We start from the raw sequence: 19,150 nt of genomic DNA on the forward strand, positions 1-19,150 counted from the left end.
ACAAACTGACTTCAAATTACAATTTCAGGACTGACACAGCAACTGAATGGTGCACAACATCAAGTGTATATTTGATGCAACATGCTGGAGGATGTAGTGGAGGGGAGGGGGGTGGGGCCATGGCTGCCGTGGAGGACTGACGGGGGGAGCACTACAGGAGCTTCTTAGCTGGTCTGCTCATCTTTGTCTAAGTTTCTGAGGACATTCAGAAGGCGAGATGGGGTGAAGATCTCAGTTGATCCTGAAAGACACAGGAAGAGGATACCGGTATGTGAGATTTGAAACTTGCACATCTTTGAGTCAGGACACAAAGTGAACATGAAGAGAAACAACGAGACACACAAGCAGACTGGGTGTCTTGTTTCCATGTAGGAAGATTAGGGGCCTGCTGAGTCCTAAAACATCTATGATTTGTCATGGTTTATAGACTGATGGATTACACAAATGCCCCAAATACCTTTGAGCTCTGTTGGTCTGGAGCTACTTTAGGGGTTCACTATGTATACATGTATACATAATACATAGACTATGTTTTTTTTCAAGTGGGTCTCAGTGCTCCCATCACCTTTCTCCCCTATGCAACAGCCCTGGGTATAATTACAAAAAAGTACATATGAAACAACAGAGGACCAGTCAGCTGCTCCACACATAATGACACTGTAAACATCACTGACAAAGGAATAATACAGGGTTGGAGTCACAGGTGGGACACATTGGGCACATGAGTGGGTTGACATGGTGGAACACGGATTCACAAATCACATTATGACCTCTGTATTTACTTCCAAAAGTCTTAGTCTTCTGCAGGCGGCTCCTCTGTGCCCTCTGGTGGGGCATTTGGGTCCAAGAAGTCTGGGTGCTGTAGTTCCTTTAGGTACTTAGGGGGGGTGAGAATGTGGGTTGAACCTACAGGGGACAAAAGCCTGCAAGCTCAGCAAGGACTGAAACCTGGGGGAAAACCTTGTTTGTTAGATAAGATACACACACGAGATTGATAAGAGACAAGAAAGATTAATTTAAAGAGGCGCTGCCAAATAAGAGCGCTCTCCTGGCAGATAAGCTGTGACTGAAGGCAAACAAAGTGAGAAAAAAGTCTGATAAATGAAGCCTGAGGCTTGGAGGCTGGATGAACTGCAGATCATTTTACAGATTCACTTGTTTTCTGCCTCTTCCTGTTCCTGACGTGGCATCGATTTCCTCTAAGTTTCAACGAATCAGCTCAATGGCAGACAGTGATTAGGTCCTGTCTGACCTCTGTCAGGCTGCAACAAATCTGCAAGAGACTGTGTTTTAATTCATTGGTCTTGTGCGGGTCAAACGCTGTTATGTGTACTTCTGAACATAAAACAAAAAAATATAAAGACATATCAGTGCATGACATCATCACTGCATTTCAGTTATGACATCTACAGCTGGATGCTACAGTTCCTCCAATGTCAATGCTCGTGTCTGTTTGACTCCATATTTCCAGTTTGTTATGCAGACTCTGTTTGAAATTATCAGGTTTCCTTTCTAAAGACGTGATAAAGCTGCTCCAGAGCTTTCAAGAACAGTACGCAGCTATCAGAACAGACGTAGTCAGATGATACAGTGCAATACAAGCAGAAATACCCCGGGCAGCTTATTCTGTCCATTCAACTCACCAATCAGAGCCTCCCACTTGCCATTGGCCTGGGTGACCTCATACACACACCGCATCTCGCTGTACGTTACTCCTCCGATAATGAAGATGATGATCCTGGGCCCTGTCTTTATCTCTGTGGGGCCTCTGTTCTTGTGCCAGTTACCATAGCGAGCACTGGATGGTGAGAAAAAATTACATTTTTCAAGAAAATATTTAACACTAGCGATTCATTGACACAGTGCAGTGTGTAGTTTAATGGCTTTCCTTTACCACTCACCTTGATGGGGCACTGGATTTGGAAGATACTTGTCGCTGGGAGATGTATGGGTACTGCTTAGGGTCAAGCTTGTCCTCAATAGCATCCTATGGGAACACATAAATAATAAGAACTTTACTACAGTTTGCACCAGTGACAGACTCAACTATGTTACAGTTCTCATCCAGAATACTATCTAAAGCCTCATACAGATGAGTGTGTGATATTTTATGACCTCCTCTGCAATTTAACTCCTTGTTCAGGAGGATTGTATCATTGCAACCTGCATATTTTTTACAGCTCAAATCAGAACATCAGCTAAGATCTTTGTGTATTTGTTTGTCATTTGTTCATTCTCTTCCTGCTTTGCTGTGATTTACTAACAAGACATTTTCTATTTTGCAAAATAAAAAAATAAAAAAACAGAGCTGCACTTTAAAATACATGGACAACAGAATATAAACAATAGGGGGATCAGCAAATGTGCATAGACAACAAAGATAATTGTGGCTGTGGAGCTCCAGAGAGAAGCCTGAGAGAGAAGTAAAATCAACAATTGTTGATCCAATTGTTGATTTGGGTCAACAATTCAAATAAAACACAGCAGAAGAAGAAAATATGGAGCTTTAACAGGAAATATCCGGTAATTCCAATGTCCCAATGTGTAGTCGTAGCGTACGAGAAGTACCTCAATAAGGTCCTTGACATGAGGAGTCCACCTGGAGAGCTGGTAGGTCTGCTCACTGACGCGTTCTTTACGATCCGGCTTCTTGGCTTTCTTGGCTGTGCCCTGTAAAGAGACAGCACCAGTCATGCATGCACACATCAGCAAATCAATTCACTGAGACAGTTGAAGAGTACATCATGTTTTAGTTTTTTGAGTTTCTTGAGTCAGTATTGGTCACTAGTGGTCATTGTGCTCCTGCGCTGACAAAATGACACTAAAGCACAGAGACACAAACACACCTGTTCATTTGGGGTTTTTACATCACCCACAAAATCCACACAAAAAAATCTACAACAAAAAAGCTAGGAGGTGTGATATCAGATATGTTCTTGATAATATTCTTTTGTGCCACAAAGCTCCTTTGTTTCCAAAAATGATTAAAACAAACTGGTGAGCCACAGTGTTGCACTATTCATGACCATGAACACACACACTGTAATTTATTCAAAGCACATCTCACAAATGCCATCCTGCGGCTGGAAATACTCATTCGAGCACCAAATGCGAATTAATCTGCTGCTAAAAATAGTTCAAAACAAATGCATTATTTCCTCTTTGTTGAATAATGCTCGCTAAAACTGAAGTGTCCAGCTGTTTTTGGGAAACTACTGAACAACCCCTAATAATAAAACATTTTCTGAAGTGTTGCAGCGTGTTGAGTATTCAGGGCCACCGTACTCTAAAGCCTGAGTTTGCGTGTTACAGACAGGACCAAGGACAGAGAAATTAATGACACATTGTTGCGTTTGGTGTTAGGAGATTTTGTTGAGAATAGGGGAAAACACAGAATATGACCAGTCTGAAAAGCTATGTGTAATCTAACAGTAATTCATCTGTGTGTATGTTTGGTCTTGTGTTGTTATTACATTTAACTGTGTAACTGTAGTTCAGACACCTTAAGATTACATGTTCCCCGTACAAGAGCCATTTTTCTGGCACTGAGGTTGTGGGCCAGGGCAGCTCACCTCAGAGATAATGGGAATGCCCATGTGGGCCATGTTGGAAATGATGTCACTGTCCTCTGGTGGGATGTTGGCATGCTGCAGGAGCTTACACAGGTTCTCCTCACTCACCCCTGACACACACACATACACACATGCGCCACAGATTTTCAGTCCCGACATGCAACACACACAGGTGAGAGCATGCACATGTACAAATGTGGTGTACTGTAATGCCTTTCAACACAAGGAAAACTGAGAATAGATTAGCACCAAAAACAAACAGAAGACATGACACATGACTGAAAATATGTTATACTTCAAATCAAATATTGTGTTCAAATGCCAGAAATGTTCCTAGTTAAAAGCTTCAAATATTGTCATCATAATGCAATCCTCTCAACTATGAATGGGATAAGAAAACCAACAGGAGTGGACAGCTGACCGTTCTTGAGGAAAATGTAGAGCAGGATGATGCGGATCTTGTCAGTGACGTTGACGTTGGCGTCCAGTAGAACGGGTACAATGAGCCTCATGGGATCCTTGATCTTCTCTCCCTCTGCATCTGTGCTCATGGCCAGATCCTTGAAAACAATAGAAAACAGAAGGAGACATTCGTTCATTTTGATAACACAGGGTCAGAGGTCACTGAGATGGAAATCTACAGTAGCTGAGACAGTAGGAACGCTTGTTGTCTTTGATGAGGTCAGTTACTGTACACCCATGGCTACAACTTAATAATTTTTTCAAACTGGCAACATAAAAAAAAACACAAATTTATTATATTTACTATTAAATATAATTATTTTTTATGTTCATAATAAAATAATCTATTTGGTTTACCTGTTCCACACGACACAGTTTGTCCACAGTGCCCTGGTAACGGTTCATGCAGTCCTCTGCCAGGTGGAGATGGGTTGAATACTGAGGTCAGAGAGGTCAGAGAGGTCAGAGAGGACACCTGACCATAGGAGCCTCATGTTTCATGAGATGAGACTCTGAAACTGTGACAACGCATTATAACATATACATAAATGTTCTGTAACACTGAAGCTCTTACCTTGCTCAACTCTTTTTGATACTGAGGCATTTTCTTCAGCATCTGAGACAGTTCCTTCATTGTGGTCTGAAAGAAACAGATTTATGATATAATTTATTCTGTTATGTAACCTTGTTCACTTTCATATCTTAAGTGCTGTTACTGTAAATAATTTCTACAGTACTGCATTTAGTTCGTTTTCCACCAATTTCCTTCGAATCAGAAGTATAGTGTTTTTTTTTGCTCCACTACATTCACTTTTAATTACAGATTAATATTTTACATACAAAATATATACTGTGCATAAGTAATCATTTTTAAATCATCATCTCTTCTTCTATCTGTGGCGCTTTTTAAGCATCTAGTGTTGCTTTAGTAAATCAAAGTGTTTGTTTGGCCTGTTTTGCCTTAAGACTGCAAAATGAACAATAAATGTATTTCTGTATTGATATGAATTTATTCATATGAACCACAGCCATGACAGTTTGGGGGTAAAAGAAATGTTGTTATCTGAGTATATTTTTGTTCGCGCTGTATCTTCATCCCATCAAATACAAGTACATATTAAAAATGAGTGCTGCCTGACACTTTTGCTCTCCTTTTCTCTCTGCGTGGCTGTGTGACAGTAATAAAGTAATACATCTGGAAAGCAGTGTGCGCTCTCTACCTTTTCTCCAGTGTTCATCTTTTTGCTTGCAGAGAATTCTTTCAGGGAACGAGTCACAGCCCTGTGAGGGGAAGTGAGAAACACGGAAAGTCGGGAACACTTAGTGAAGAATGAATGAAATGTGATTTTCTGTGTGTTGACACCTCTGTGGCAGCTTTTCACAGAGCTTTAGGTTTGTGGTAATGGGTGAGGAGAGCGTCACTCACGTTGACACCTCAGCGATGTGTTTGTGTCTCAGACTCATCCACAGGTCATCGTCCTCATCCAACAGAACCTCCTTTGTTCTCGTCTCTCCCATCCCACTGGTCTCAAAACTGAAAGAGGCCGAGAGAGCAAAGTCTGTATGTGTTGACCGAGGAGAGGGAGTTTTCAATTTGATGCCGTTGGGAATTAAATGTTTTTTCAGTGCAGACTGACAGTGAATGTAATAATGTTTATGGTAGTACATTCATCTCTTGGTGTCTTCCCTCTACTAAGACTGACTGGGCACTGTTTTACCATACTGACTGAGACATTTGACCCAAATACAACTTTAATACATAACCCCAAGTAAGTGAGTAAAGTAAACGAAAAAAAAAACCCAGACAAACAGTGAAATGTGCACCATGAGCTGTGGTATATTACCTGTAGACATCATTCTCGACGCCCAGCAGATCGTAAGCCATGGCCTGCAGCGTGAGCTCGTGTAGGACAGGTGTCACAGGATCAAAGCCCCGATCCAGGATGAGCAGCTGAGTACGAGACTTGTCTGGACCCTGAAGGCATCAGAGCAGACACACAACAGGGTCTGATTAAAAGAAGTTTCACGTGTTGGCACACACACTCCACTCCAGTGACGGGTAATATCAGGTGTTAGCAGCCACAGTCGGTGCTTCCTCTGATTTTCAGGGTGAAAGATCTAGAGTCTGCTGCACTTTGTGTCACATACAGTTGGCCACCTGGCAGTATTCACTCTTACTTAATGGATTTGTGTTCAAAAAACAAACAAAAACATTTAACATGAAGATCATTTTTCTTGAGAGCAGACAGATCACACTAAAACTTGTGACCTATCAGTGATGCCAGATTGTTTGGGGCAGATGTAGGTCACATATGACTCTGTATGAGTACTCGCAATGTATTCCCAGGACTGTATCCAAAGGCCAGCAATACATCAATACTATACTATACATAAACAACAGTACCTACTCAATGTTAGTCATTTGGTCATCCAGCACCTACCTCTCCCATGGTGGGGTCATCAGCCTTGTAAGCATCCAGCTTCTCCTGCAGCATCTGGGCCAGAACTCCACAGTCTTTGTACTCCCTGAAACCACACACAAATACACACAGCACTTGTGGGGGTGCACTAATTTTACACATGTAAGAGATCAGTCACATGAGTCACATGATGTTATTTCACAGGTAAATTCATGTTTCATGTTTAAAAACACCAGCCTATGGTGTAATTTTGATTCCTAATGTGACATGTTATTTGCATTGTGTGATATGAGACATAATTATTATTAGTTGTAGTAGTAGTAACAGTAGTATTAGTAGCAGTAATAGTAGCAGAACTTTGCTGTGAATTGCTGTGAATTGGACCTTAAACTGAAGGGTATATAATGAGGCGTGGTCTGTCTCACATTCTGTATCGGACTCCAGGATACTCTTTGAGTGTGGCGCATAAGGTGGCGATCTGCTCAGCACAACGCTCCAGCATGTTGTTCTTCACATCAGCCTTGAAGGGGCTGTAGAAGTCCTGAAAGGCATCGACTTTGCCCAGGGAGAAGACCTGAACATATGGGACATAACAGGGAGACAGGCCGAGGGTCACTGTCAGTTTCATCCTTGTCCTGAATTTTATTTGACACAGGTATGCATGAATACATAAAAGAAATATCATCTGTAACTTAAAAATATGTCTGAAAGCAATTGGACCACTGTTTTATTCAGTGCTTTTAATGTTATTAGTACCACTGACTCTGAAGGAATCCAAGATGGGAGGAGCTTGTAATGGTGGTGAAGACAATATCTCCCATGATCCTCCACTATTTCATGATGTCACTCAACATTGTCACTGTTTTGATTGTGAACCCCTCTCGAGACAGACGTTACAGACTGTCACTTTAATTATATTCAGCTTTCGGGAAAAAATAATAAATGAAAAAAACATATTGGCTTCCAGAAGCTTCTGGCTCAGAGGACTGGCGCTGGCAGTGAAAAGCTGACACTAATTAAACCGTTTTCCACCCACACTCACCTACAGTACAAACAGCATGTACACATGCATCCATCTGTTCCTCACAAGACAACAATCCCTCTGCTTTCTCCTGTCAAACAGCTTATCTGCTCCCCATTGCCCATGAGCAGTGGTCCCATCAGCCAATCAGGTACACGGATGAGAAGAGGGTGGGGCTATCGGGTGGGTAAGATTTGTCCCTCCCTCTCAGGATTAAATCTACAGCAGCAGAGGATTGACAACTAAAGCTGATCCAACACAAAACGCTGTCAGTCTGCTCCTCATAAGCACCGTTCTCCCATCTATTGAGGAACTGTGTCAATAGCACAGACCCAGGTGAAGGGTGTGGGGGGTTAATAAATTCTCATTTTGTTTTTTTAGCATGGGCAAGAGTAAAGACCCTGCTTATATTCTAATTCATCCGTTTCTTTCCTTACAATTTGCAAAGAAAATAACTTTACAAATGATCTTTCAACTACTAGAGAAAACAGTCACTGCCTTTTATCATAGATGTAATAATCAAACTTCCAGTCCAAAAGCCTACTCTTAATCCAAATATTTTGACCAATATCCAACATTTCATTTGTGACCAGGACATTACATTTATGCAACAATAAACAAACCCTATTCTTCTACCTGTGCAACAATGGGAAAATTAGGAACATCCATTTCCCGAGACGACGCTGAAAACCTAGTCCATGCATTTGTTACCTCGAGCCTGAACTGCAGAAATTCTTTATGTAATATCCCAATAAAAGGCCTCCAGTGGATTCAAAATGCTGCAGCATGTGCACCAAACCAAACCAGAAAAAGAGACCACGTATCTCTTTATTAGCTCAATAGAAAGAGAAATCAAGAGTCATAATACTTTACCAGACTCTTCAGGCTGTGTTGTACAGTAGGCTGTTTGTGTGTAGTAATAGTGATAAGATGATGATAAGCTGGTTGATTCACAGCAGTGCAATTAAAGACATACCCAGTTTCCACTCAACCTTTTAGCATTAAAAAAGTGACACTATAGCCAGGTCTCTCCTTTCAAACTTCACTCTTCATATCAGGGTTAGATAGTTTTGAGTGGTTGCCATGGTCTGATCCCAGACTAGACAGCGTCTCACCTGTGATTCATAGGGCAGAAAGGCGACATGGATCTCAGTCAAGGCCTTCATGGCTTTGGAGGCTCTGGATTTGGTCAGCAGTCCGAACAATAAGTCTGGGATCGCTGCAGAGAGTCAGAAGAAAACATTGTGACTGACTGAGACAACCAGTAGTTAGATAACATAAAGATATCAACCTCGTCGGATTGCTTATTCAACACAATCCCACTGATTAATGAAATGTATTTTAACAGTAATATGTTGTACCCATCCCTCATCGGTGTGTTGCATTTGTTCCAGGTGTTAGGGTCTATTCATGTTCACAACTTTATTCAGATCAGGTCTGACTGTCCTAAAGGAATTTTTATTTTAAATTTCATTTTTTGAAAAATGATTGGTGCTTGATTCTGGTACTTTCTTCGGATCTACTGAAGACATAGCCTGACAAGCCAGACTATATCATTAAAATGTATACCTAATGTACACCTACACCTACTTTGCACCTACGGAGCAAATATATTTGCTGCCGCTAGGGTGCGTCTAGATTTCTAGGCTACTGAAGACATCCAAATCCAATAAGAGTTCAGCCATACACTCCAGCTGTACCTGCTTGTCAACACTAGTGAGCTGGCTCTTTTAAGTAAATGACAGGATGATCTTCTCCGCGCCACGCGTCGCGGACTGTGACTGTATGTTGTGCTAATGTTGTGCGTGCTGTGCGAATCATGTGATTACAAGCATGGCATGCTAACAGTTTACAGGAGGGAGGGAAACAGAGAGAGATGTGGTGTGTTGCGTAGAGTTGTGTTGCTTTGTTTAGCCTTGCATTGCAGTGCATTGTGGTGTAGCGAGATTTTTATACAAGGACCAGATGCATTGTGTCTGTTCAGTTTTTGCAGTGAAACAATACAATATACGTTGATAGCGTTTGATTCTCTTGCATGTGATCTTTTTTATACCAAGCATATTGTAAACTTATGGTACTATGTAACTGATAAGGTTAGTTACATTGATTTATTTAAGTGTTGCCCATTAAGTTGACATAATTTTTTTTTTTTACCTCTTCTCATGAAATGATTGTGATTTATTCTGGATAGATAAAGTGTATAACTTCTCAAAACTTTACTGATCAATCTCTTCCAAACATACCACTGTTACGGTGTACATTTTAGGACATCCTCAGGTGTCAGGCTTCAGCCTTAGACTTTAGATGAAAAGGCATGAGGTCTTAGGAAAACCACTGTCAGGTGTCCACTAAACAGCCTCAGAAAAAAGTCGTCAGACCAAAAAGCGTCAGAAAAAAGGCGTCAGACCAAAAGGTGTCAGAAAAAAGGCGTCAGACCAAAAGGCGTCAAGAAAAAGGCATCAGAAAAAAGACGTCAGACCAAAAGGCGTCACAAAAAAGGCGTCAGAAAAAAGGCGTCAGAAAAAAGACATCAGAAAAAAGACATCAGAAAAAAAGGCGTCAGAAAAAAGATGTCAGAAAAAAGGTGTCAGAAAAAAGACGTCACACCAAAAGGCATCACAAAAAAGGCGTCAGAACAAAAGACGTCAGAAAAAAGGTGTCAGAAAAAAGACGTCAGACCAAAAGGCGTCAGAAAAAAGACGTCAGAAAAAAGACGTCAGAAAAAAAGGCGTCAGAAAAAAGACGTCAGAAAAAAGGCGTCAGAAAAAAGGTGTCAGAAAAAAGGCGTCAGAAAAAAGACGTCAGAAAAAAGGCATCAGACCAAAAGGTGTCAGAAAAAAGGTGTCGGAAAAAAAGACATCAGATTAAAAACTGACTATTTTCATTTCTTCAAACTTTGATTTAACAGTCTGCAGACCATACTTTTTTTTTTGCTGCTGTAAAATTAAAAACATCATGTTTTTAAATGTGACATGATAATTAGCACATACTAATTTCTTGTTATGTGTTATGTAATTGCTCATCAAAGCTTTCTGCATAAATGTATTTATCCACATACAATCATTGAAACTGAAATTGTTGAATATTTAAATAGGCTATAACTTTATTTATAGGTTAAAATGGTGTAAATTCACGTCACATAACAAAACATGATGTTTTTCATCCTAGAGCAGTAGAAACAACAACAATAGCAATAAAAGTAAACCGTCAACACTCATGTCATGACGACATATCCACGCTGTTCTGGCAGAAGCGCTGCACAAAGGAAAATCGCGCGCAAGCTGGAGCCCTCCCATTCACACCAGATGCACATTTCTCCATACCGGTCAACCAGCGCCTCTGCCTGTGTGTAGGCTGTGTGGGTCTGTGGCTGCGTGTGTAGTGTATGTGTGGGTCGACTGTGGCTGTGTGTGTGTGTATGTGTTGCCTAGGTATGTGCGTGTGTTCATCTTTCTCATGCTCTGTTTAGGTATATAAACACAAATAGATCACAAACGCAAACACACGGCTATTGTATTTGTCAATCGCAGTATTTTATTTTGAAAATTGCTTTAATCTTGAAAATTAACCGAATTCTCTTGTGTTTCTTTGGGTAACTTCCTGCCCAGATTGATGCGATCGTTCGCGACTCACACACAAAATAGACCAAAACGATCGCTGCAGGGTGCGAGCCGGCTGCGTAGGTGCGCGCCGCGGTGTGTCTGGTGTGAACAACACAATCGGTTAACAAGGGCGCCGGTAGGAAACAGACTCCGTTCCGCGTCTATTCGTGGCACTTCCGCGTCCGGTGTGAACCTGGCGTTACATATCGGAGACGCGTGTTCCTTTCGGGTGCAGACTCTTTTCTGCACGACAGCTCGTTACCGGTGTCGTGTTTCGATGATGTCATTAAATACAGCGATAGATAGATAATTTACTAGTCTGCCCCCCCCTCCAAAAAAAAAAAGCCCCAACTGAATCAAAGTTTGACACCTTTTGGTCTGACACCTTTTTTTCTGACACCTTTTTTCTGACACCTTTTTTCTGACGCCTTTTTTCTGATGCCTTTTGGTCTGACACCTTTTTTCTGACACCTTTTTTCTGACGCCTTTTTTCTGACGTCTTTTGTTCTGACGTCTTTTTTCTGACGCCTTTTGGTCTGACGCCTTTTTTTCTGACACCTTTTTTCTGACGTCTTTTGTTCTGACGCCTTTTTTCTGACGCCTTTTGGTATGACGACTTTTTTCTGATGCCTTTTGGTCTGACGACTTTTGGTCTGACGCCTTTTGGTCTGACAACTTTTTTCTGAGGCTGTTTAGTGGACACCTGACAGAGGTTTTCCTAAGACCTTATGCCTTTTCATCTAAAGTCTGAGGCTGAAGCCTGACACCTGAGGATGTCCTAAAATGTACACCGTACACTGTGAAAATTAAACCACATTAACCTTTATAATAGGAATAAAAAGAGTAATGTGTCTGAAAACAAAATGATTCCAACTTTGTGTGCACACATTTATTGAGGTCATTCTGTTTTTCAGAATGAGTTTTGAAAGTGTAAAAATGTTCTATCTACAGTGCAGTTTGTTGGTGTGGACTGGATTTACTTACTGTCGGTGAAGAAGACGTGAGCAGCTCGGTACCTTGGAGACGACGGATCTCTGAAGTCATCGATCAGACCTTCGACAGACTGACATAGCAGACAAACAACGACTTAACTGACAATTCATAATTCTGTTCACAAAGTTAGTGAAAAGAAACATCTAATAATAATCAGTGGTTATGTTTCCTACTATGTATATATAACTAGGCTATATAACACAGACTAACTGTAACACTATTGGAAGTATTCACAAGACAACTAGAAATACTGTAGGCTGCTGGATCCAGTTGCACAAAGTGTTTGACACTTACAGTAAGATTTAATTTTTGCTTTGACCCCAGAAGTAAAAATCAACAGTTTCCATGGAAATCACTATATTGTCTCACAAATCCACTCTTATCTTCTTATAATCTTATCTATCTAATTCTTGTGGTCAAAGCATCAGACACAATGAGGTGAATGACACAGCACAGTGCAGAGGAGAGGGAAGAGCACACCTGAGTAAAATGAATCAAATCTACAGCCATATCAATTCCTCTTTGTTGGGAGTTAAGGTTTTTCCTGATCCCAACTCTTGTCAAGATGTTCATTCTCTTCGTTTACACCCAAAACTGAGTTATGTTGAGGTTAACATTCAATCAGAGGAACCCTAATTTTGCTGAGGTTTACTGTGCAATGTGACTTTAAGTGATTCCTTGGGGGAAAAGAAACCTTAAGAAGAAGACTTGTGGGTGGGAAATCTTACTGTAAGTTAGTCTTACCTTGGCCCCTGAAATTCAATGAGATCAAATGGAATCAAGTGGTTCTGTATCATACAGTATGATTATATACACTGTTCATTTACCTCATCTGAGGGCGTGATCAGGTAGATGGCCTCCATGCTGGGTAGAGGCTCACGGCGCTTGGCTATGTCCTCTACAACTGAATAGCACAGGAAAACAATGACGATCAATGAAGGAACAAGAGACCTTGACACACAGCGCAGGTTTTCATTTGTGTCATTTCTTTGTCAAGTCCACACAGTTAATGTTTGCCTATTGCTGTGTATATATCATTTTAGCCTTTACTTTAACAGATACCAAAGGGGCCTTCTTTGTCTTTCAGCTGTGAGACTGTAATATACGGCATGCAGGTAATGCCAGTATTCCTCTTCTCCTCCATTAGTGGCCACAAAGATTTCAGCAATTTAATCAGCAATTGATTCATATTTGTATGGGGTATTCACAGACTCTTTTACCTGAACTGAATTTGATCTAATAGCACTACATTAGGGTTAACCTGACTTGAAAATGTCCAGCCGGTAACGGTGTACTTACTGGTGATTCCTTCCGACATGATGTCTGTCATCTTACAACAAGAGGAAATCATCCTCATACTCAGCTTGTCCACCACCAGCACCTGAAACACAGATGCACACAGCAGCAGGATTTTACCTTTATATTCTGAATGATTTTACTTATATTCAATGAATGAATTATAACATCAGGTCCATTACCTTCCATTTCCCTTTTTCTCGTGCCTTCTTGATGACATCGTTCATTATCTCTGTAAAGACAGAACATTTAATTACACATATTTTAAGACATCAACATAAAACGTGAAAATAAACCAAATCACACTTCACATGACAAACTCAATCTCAGCAGTCACATGAAACAAGCTAAATGTATCATCATTCAGAAACTGAGCCTTAAAACCAGCTGTCATGACTTCTGTCCCAAACCCTATCTTCTATATTTTTTAATGTATCAGTTTGGACAGAGTTGACTTAAATTTTGCTGGGAAAAATAATCAGTCAGCCCCTATTGATCTCTGTGCAGACTGCACAGTGTGAAAACTTCCATCCAGTGTTTACATTGGTAAACCATACAGTATGGAGGGGTGCGTGTAGAGATGGGTCACTGGTCTATCACAGGACCAACATAAAGAAACAAACAACACACATATCCCTTCAGCCTCAAGCTTAATCTATATTAGTAAAATCAATGGATTTACACAATATATAATTTTAGTTTATGATTTCTCATTGTAGAAAAGTGGAATTATTACAGCTCTAGTAGTTTTGTAGTCAAAGTGAAGTATGGTGTAGAAATTTGAAGCAGAGATTCTGTCAGTATTACTTAAATACAGATGAAATTTCTGAGATGTCCGTATAATGGCCAAATATATCAGCAGAAGCCTTGATAAGAGTAGCTTTACACATATGTGCAATCTCATCACAACACAATTTTGCAAATCCTTTTCCGCTGGGAGAAAAAAATGCCTATACATCTGCAATAACTGGACAGCAGGAAACAGAGGAACAACATGATCCTCTCATGACTGGGGCAAGTGTACAGCAGCAGCCAAATAATATCATAATCATGTAGGCCTATAATCGATAATAAAGATGGAATAATATAGGGAAGTGAGTCAGCTGAGGTGTGAATCAAACTAATGTTTGAGAGACAGAATCCCATGTTTCACAACATCCTGTCATTTGTGTTGATGAGCAGCAGCGTCCCAATTTTCCCCACTAGGGTTTTAAGTCTCGTCCAGTCTGTCAGCCTGAACATGAAGGGCCCACTGCAATCACTGCATCTAATCTGCTCCCAATCCTCTTACCCCATCCACCGTTCTGCGCCGTTTCTGTGTCAGCGGATGTGACGTCTCTCTCTCTCTCTCTCTCTCTCTCTCTCTCTCTCTCTCTCTCTCTCTCTCTCTCTCTCTCTCTCTCTCTTTCTCTCTCTCACACACACACATAGGCCTACATACACACAGACACACACACACACATTCTCCAAAACAAGTCAAAATGTCCTGTTTCCACAGAGGGGCGGGATGAAATTTCATGCAAAGAGCTGCTCCTGAGATTTTAGAGATACATCAGCAGGACATTGCAGGGACATGATACATGATGATATGAAATTGGAGCTAAACCTCGGTTGTTTGTCACAGATTTCAAGAGAATTTTATATGATTTATCATAAACATTTTGATCATTTATTGATCAGATTGGATATTTTCCAAACCCTGTCTCCACTCAGCCAGACTCTGTTGTCTGTTGGAAAACCAGTAATGACAGTAGGCTAAATTATACATCAATGAATGGTCCTGTTTATCCAATTAGTCATCAGGATTAGGTGTAGGTGTTGTGAAGGAATGGGGCGCCTGACGAGCAACTTTCATAAGCAGGATCAACAACAACAGGCTGTTGCTGTAGCTGATAGATCCAGTTTCAGGATAAAGTGGTTTATCACAGTCACTCGTTGCACCGATCTGAAGACAGCCCCTCTTCTTAAAACACAAAACCTCTACATCGCTGCTAAAAGCACTGCTATGTCCATGTTTTACAGAATCTGAATCTGAATATGAATACTTTACTGACCCTGAAGCGGTAATGAAGTTACATAAGAGTTGCTCCCTTAGGAATGACAACAAAGAATAATGAATAAGAATTAAAATTATACGGATACAAATAAAAAGATCACCATAAAAGGCAAGAAATGTTCTTTCAATAAATGTATATGGTAATTGGAAACATATGCAAAGATATATCAAAGATTGTACACAATAGTAATATAAACGCAACAAGATATGGTGTAATATCTGTTTGAAATTGTACCTTTTTTTTTAAACAACAGTAGAATATTGCGCAGAGAACTTGAAGTATTGTACTCATTTATAATGTTGCATCAGAATCACATTTTTTTATATAGTGAGTGTAAATGAAGATGTGCAGGTTACTAATGCCATGTGAACTGACAACAATTCAGAGGGTCCCTCTCCTCTTTAGCCTTGAGGATGGAGTTCGACCTGATCCTCGGTCTAAATGGACATTTGTACTGACGGGACTCCCATCAAGAGTTCCCAATATATTAATTCAACCTGGCTGGATGATATAAAACTTGATGGCAGAAATGTGCTGCCACAGAGTAGTTGTAATGAATTGAATTTCTAATTCATAATACAGTCTTAATTCATTTCATTCACTCAGCTTGTTGACTCGCTTAGCCCCTTGCTGCCTTGCTCTCACTCTCTTCTCTCTCTCTCTCTCTCTCTCTCTCTCTCTCTATCACACAAACACGCTAACAACAAACCCATCTGTCATCGTCTGACTGGCCGTCAGAAGCACCGGTATCAGTGGGATGATGGGCCGGGGAAAAAAACAAAACATCAGTAAAACGTTTACTGTCCCTGTCTGTCTGTCTCCCTTTCAGCCTCGTGTGCCTGTCATTCAGGGTGCTCAGAGCGCGTACTGACACTTGTTGTTTAGCTTTGTGTATGTTTTTTATTTATCACAAAGTACTTGGCAAACACACTATTTGCAGTGGACCATCTATCCTAAGATAATCATCATGCGCTGAAGCATGAACATGGGGGAGAATAGTAAACCAGTAAGAGGCATCCCGGCCAGCCCATGATTAGGGAGAACATTCATCTTGTGATCATTTGTGCAAAATTTGAACAAATTCCCTTTAGATGTTCCTGAGACATCATATTCATGAATGGACAAGGACAGAAAGATGGAGGTAAAGACAGTCTCTAGCCACAGCTGTTGCTTTCATAAAATGGTCTTTGTCTGAAGGAATTACACTTACACTTGCAATCTGTATGCTGAGGTGCTTGTCTCACTCTTGCGCACTTTAGTTTCCACTAAAAAATCATCATGAAAATGTTGTTTTGCTGATATATTTCACTTTCATTACTGTAAAACCCATCAGTCTTGAACAGCTGAATCTCTGGTCCCTCGACAGCATCTGATAGCTTCTACAAAAAGACAGCCTGAATATTTAATATGTCCTGTTTCTGGGAGAGATCTGCTGAATGCCAACTACATCTGTTAACTAGATGCCACAGCAGAAATATAATGATATAATGATGCAAAACATCAGATATAGTTGGAAAGTCAATTTTCCTTTTCCTGGAAGATCACTGATCATATCACAAGATTGATATCACCTAGAATTCTCAGCCGACATCAAGCAGTAAAATATTAAGCAACAGAAATAACACTGACCGCTGGTATTACAGAAGTTAAAGAGTACAAGAGTAAAAAGCTTCTTCTTTTTTTCTTTTCTTTTTTACATTTGTGCACTTCAAAGTCCATCTTATTCTCTTTGCATCACTAAAACTTTGTTGTTAAATCTCTAAACCAAAATCAACAAACTAATCACTCAATAAACATTTATTGATTCATTACCAATATTAATATTGTATTATCATATAAAAGGGATAAACACCATCCAAATGAAGTTGTCACCAAAACTATGTTCCTACTGACATCTTTGGATGGATATATGTATACTGTAGTGAGTGTATTCCAGAAAAAGACATCAGTATAAAGCCATTACTTTTATAATTCATTAAACCTTTATAAAATAGTGACTAAATGCAGTTACAGTATTATTTAGTATTCATTAGCATTTATCAGCACTGAATGGTTTATCAGCACTTTAAAGTGGATATAATGAGGACCAAACCTGTTTATGTTTGAGCATCTGTCAACAATTTAACGTTTTCCTATGGAAAGATACATTTTATAACATCGCAACACTCTCAGGTAGAGCTGCTATGTCACTTATTATTGTTGACATGCAGCCTGAAGTTGACTAAATATCTGCAGTGATGTTTTATAGTGGAGTGTGTGCAGCTGACAGCAGACACACACGCTTGTTTCGTTGTTACTGTGGATCTTCCCCCTGCACCTCACCTCCTCTGACAATGATGTCACAGCTCTTAATCCACACAGGCAAAGATTAGCGAGGAAGGATTTACACCAACCCAGGACCGTGCTCTTATATGAAAGACAAACACTAATAGTTTAACGGGCCAATGACAACACAAACCCCCATAACGGTCTAACAGAACGGCACCAGGCCACTTGCAGCCTTATAATCCCGCCATGGATAAAAAAAAAACCCAAAAAAGAAGGGAAAAAAGCGCACAAACAACTATCTACAGAGCCGCATGTGGCGGATTGAATCTGTGCTTCTTTTGCGCAATGAAGTGCTCATAATAAAAAGAAAATGGGGGCCGAACCTGCGTTATCCTACAATAATAATCAATAATCGGTGCATGTATCTACCGGTAACTCTAGCTCCTGTCACAGTACGGGTTCGAGGCAGCACCTGCCTGTGCAATCATTTAAATGTCAGTGGACTAATAATGATCACATCAGATGTGGACGACGCCTTTCTCAACATATTACAAAAGTGAAAATATTATTATAAATAAAATAATCAGTTCTTACTATCTCCAACAATGGCTTTTAGTCCCAGTGGTGACATGATGACCCTTTCGCTGCGCGTCCAGCTACAACTGATTGATGTACTTCAAGCGCATGAGAATAAGCCTCTTATTTCCGTTCCAGTTCAATTCAAAATAAAAGCCTTTTGTTGTTAAACGTTTATCACTTTTGTAAAATTGCTAAACCAATTTCTCATCACGGAGTCCACACAAAAAACATTCAGCCTGTTGCCTCATCTTTCAAAAATTGTCATTCTCAGTTTGATCCTGAGTAAAAAGACAAAAAAAAATATGCAGCATTCACACTAACTCAGCGATTTCGGGGTTCAAGGAAAAGAATACATTATTAATACAGATAAAAGAAAGTCATAAAGTCTCGCTGGCTGGTTGTGTAAAAACATACATATTGAGTTGCAACTGTAGATGCCCCTTCTATTAGACTGACAGATAGCTACAACCTCACATCTTGAGAAGACGAATAGAGAAAACATTAAAAGTTGTCGTTGCATCTAAAAAAAAAAAGAAGAAATAGTTTTGTTCTCTTTTTAAATTGTTTTTTTTGTGCTTGATGTGTATTTTTGTTTTAAGCTGATTGACTGTCTTGGCAGATGTCACAGATGCTGGACATCAAGTGATTCTACAAGCATTTTGGTGTTATTTCAAATAATGAAATTATATACAGGAGCTTTTTTTTTTTTTTTTTTTATCTTGGGTCTCTGATCCTGTTGCTGAATGCAATCCAATTTAACAGTTGTTTCGTGGCTTTTATTTTGAAAATAACGTGTCAAATCCAGAAACCCGATGTTGCTATTCTGTTCTGACTTATTGTAACAGAAGTATGTCAAAAGCCAATATAATAAAATACAATA

At 40.0% G+C, this 19,150-nt stretch overlaps 1 protein-coding gene across 1 annotated transcript; it reads right to left on the reverse strand.

The window, feature by feature from the left end:
• Positions 1 to 793: 793 nt before the first annotated feature.
• stxbp1b (syntaxin binding protein 1b) lies at positions 794 to 18,322 on the reverse strand (the record flags this gene model as incomplete). Its single annotated transcript, XM_083978556.1, has 19 exons — positions 794 to 906; positions 1,644 to 1,798; positions 1,902 to 1,987; positions 2,569 to 2,670; positions 3,573 to 3,682; positions 3,994 to 4,132; positions 4,392 to 4,472; positions 4,609 to 4,674; positions 5,255 to 5,315; positions 5,461 to 5,568; positions 5,879 to 6,009; positions 6,476 to 6,560; positions 6,880 to 7,028; positions 8,591 to 8,694; positions 12,062 to 12,140; positions 12,898 to 12,974; positions 13,370 to 13,451; positions 13,549 to 13,598; positions 18,286 to 18,322. The coding sequence occupies 19 exons, from the start codon at positions 18,320 to 18,322 to the stop codon at positions 794 to 796; spliced, it is 1,815 nt and encodes a 604-aa protein (XP_083834682.1).
• Positions 18,323 to 19,150: the final 828 nt, after the last annotated feature.

The sequence above is a fragment of the Trachurus trachurus genome (genome assembly GCF_905171665.1).
Source record: "Trachurus trachurus genome assembly, chromosome: 9".
NCBI lineage: Eukaryota > Metazoa > Chordata > Actinopteri > Carangiformes > Carangidae > Trachurus > Trachurus trachurus.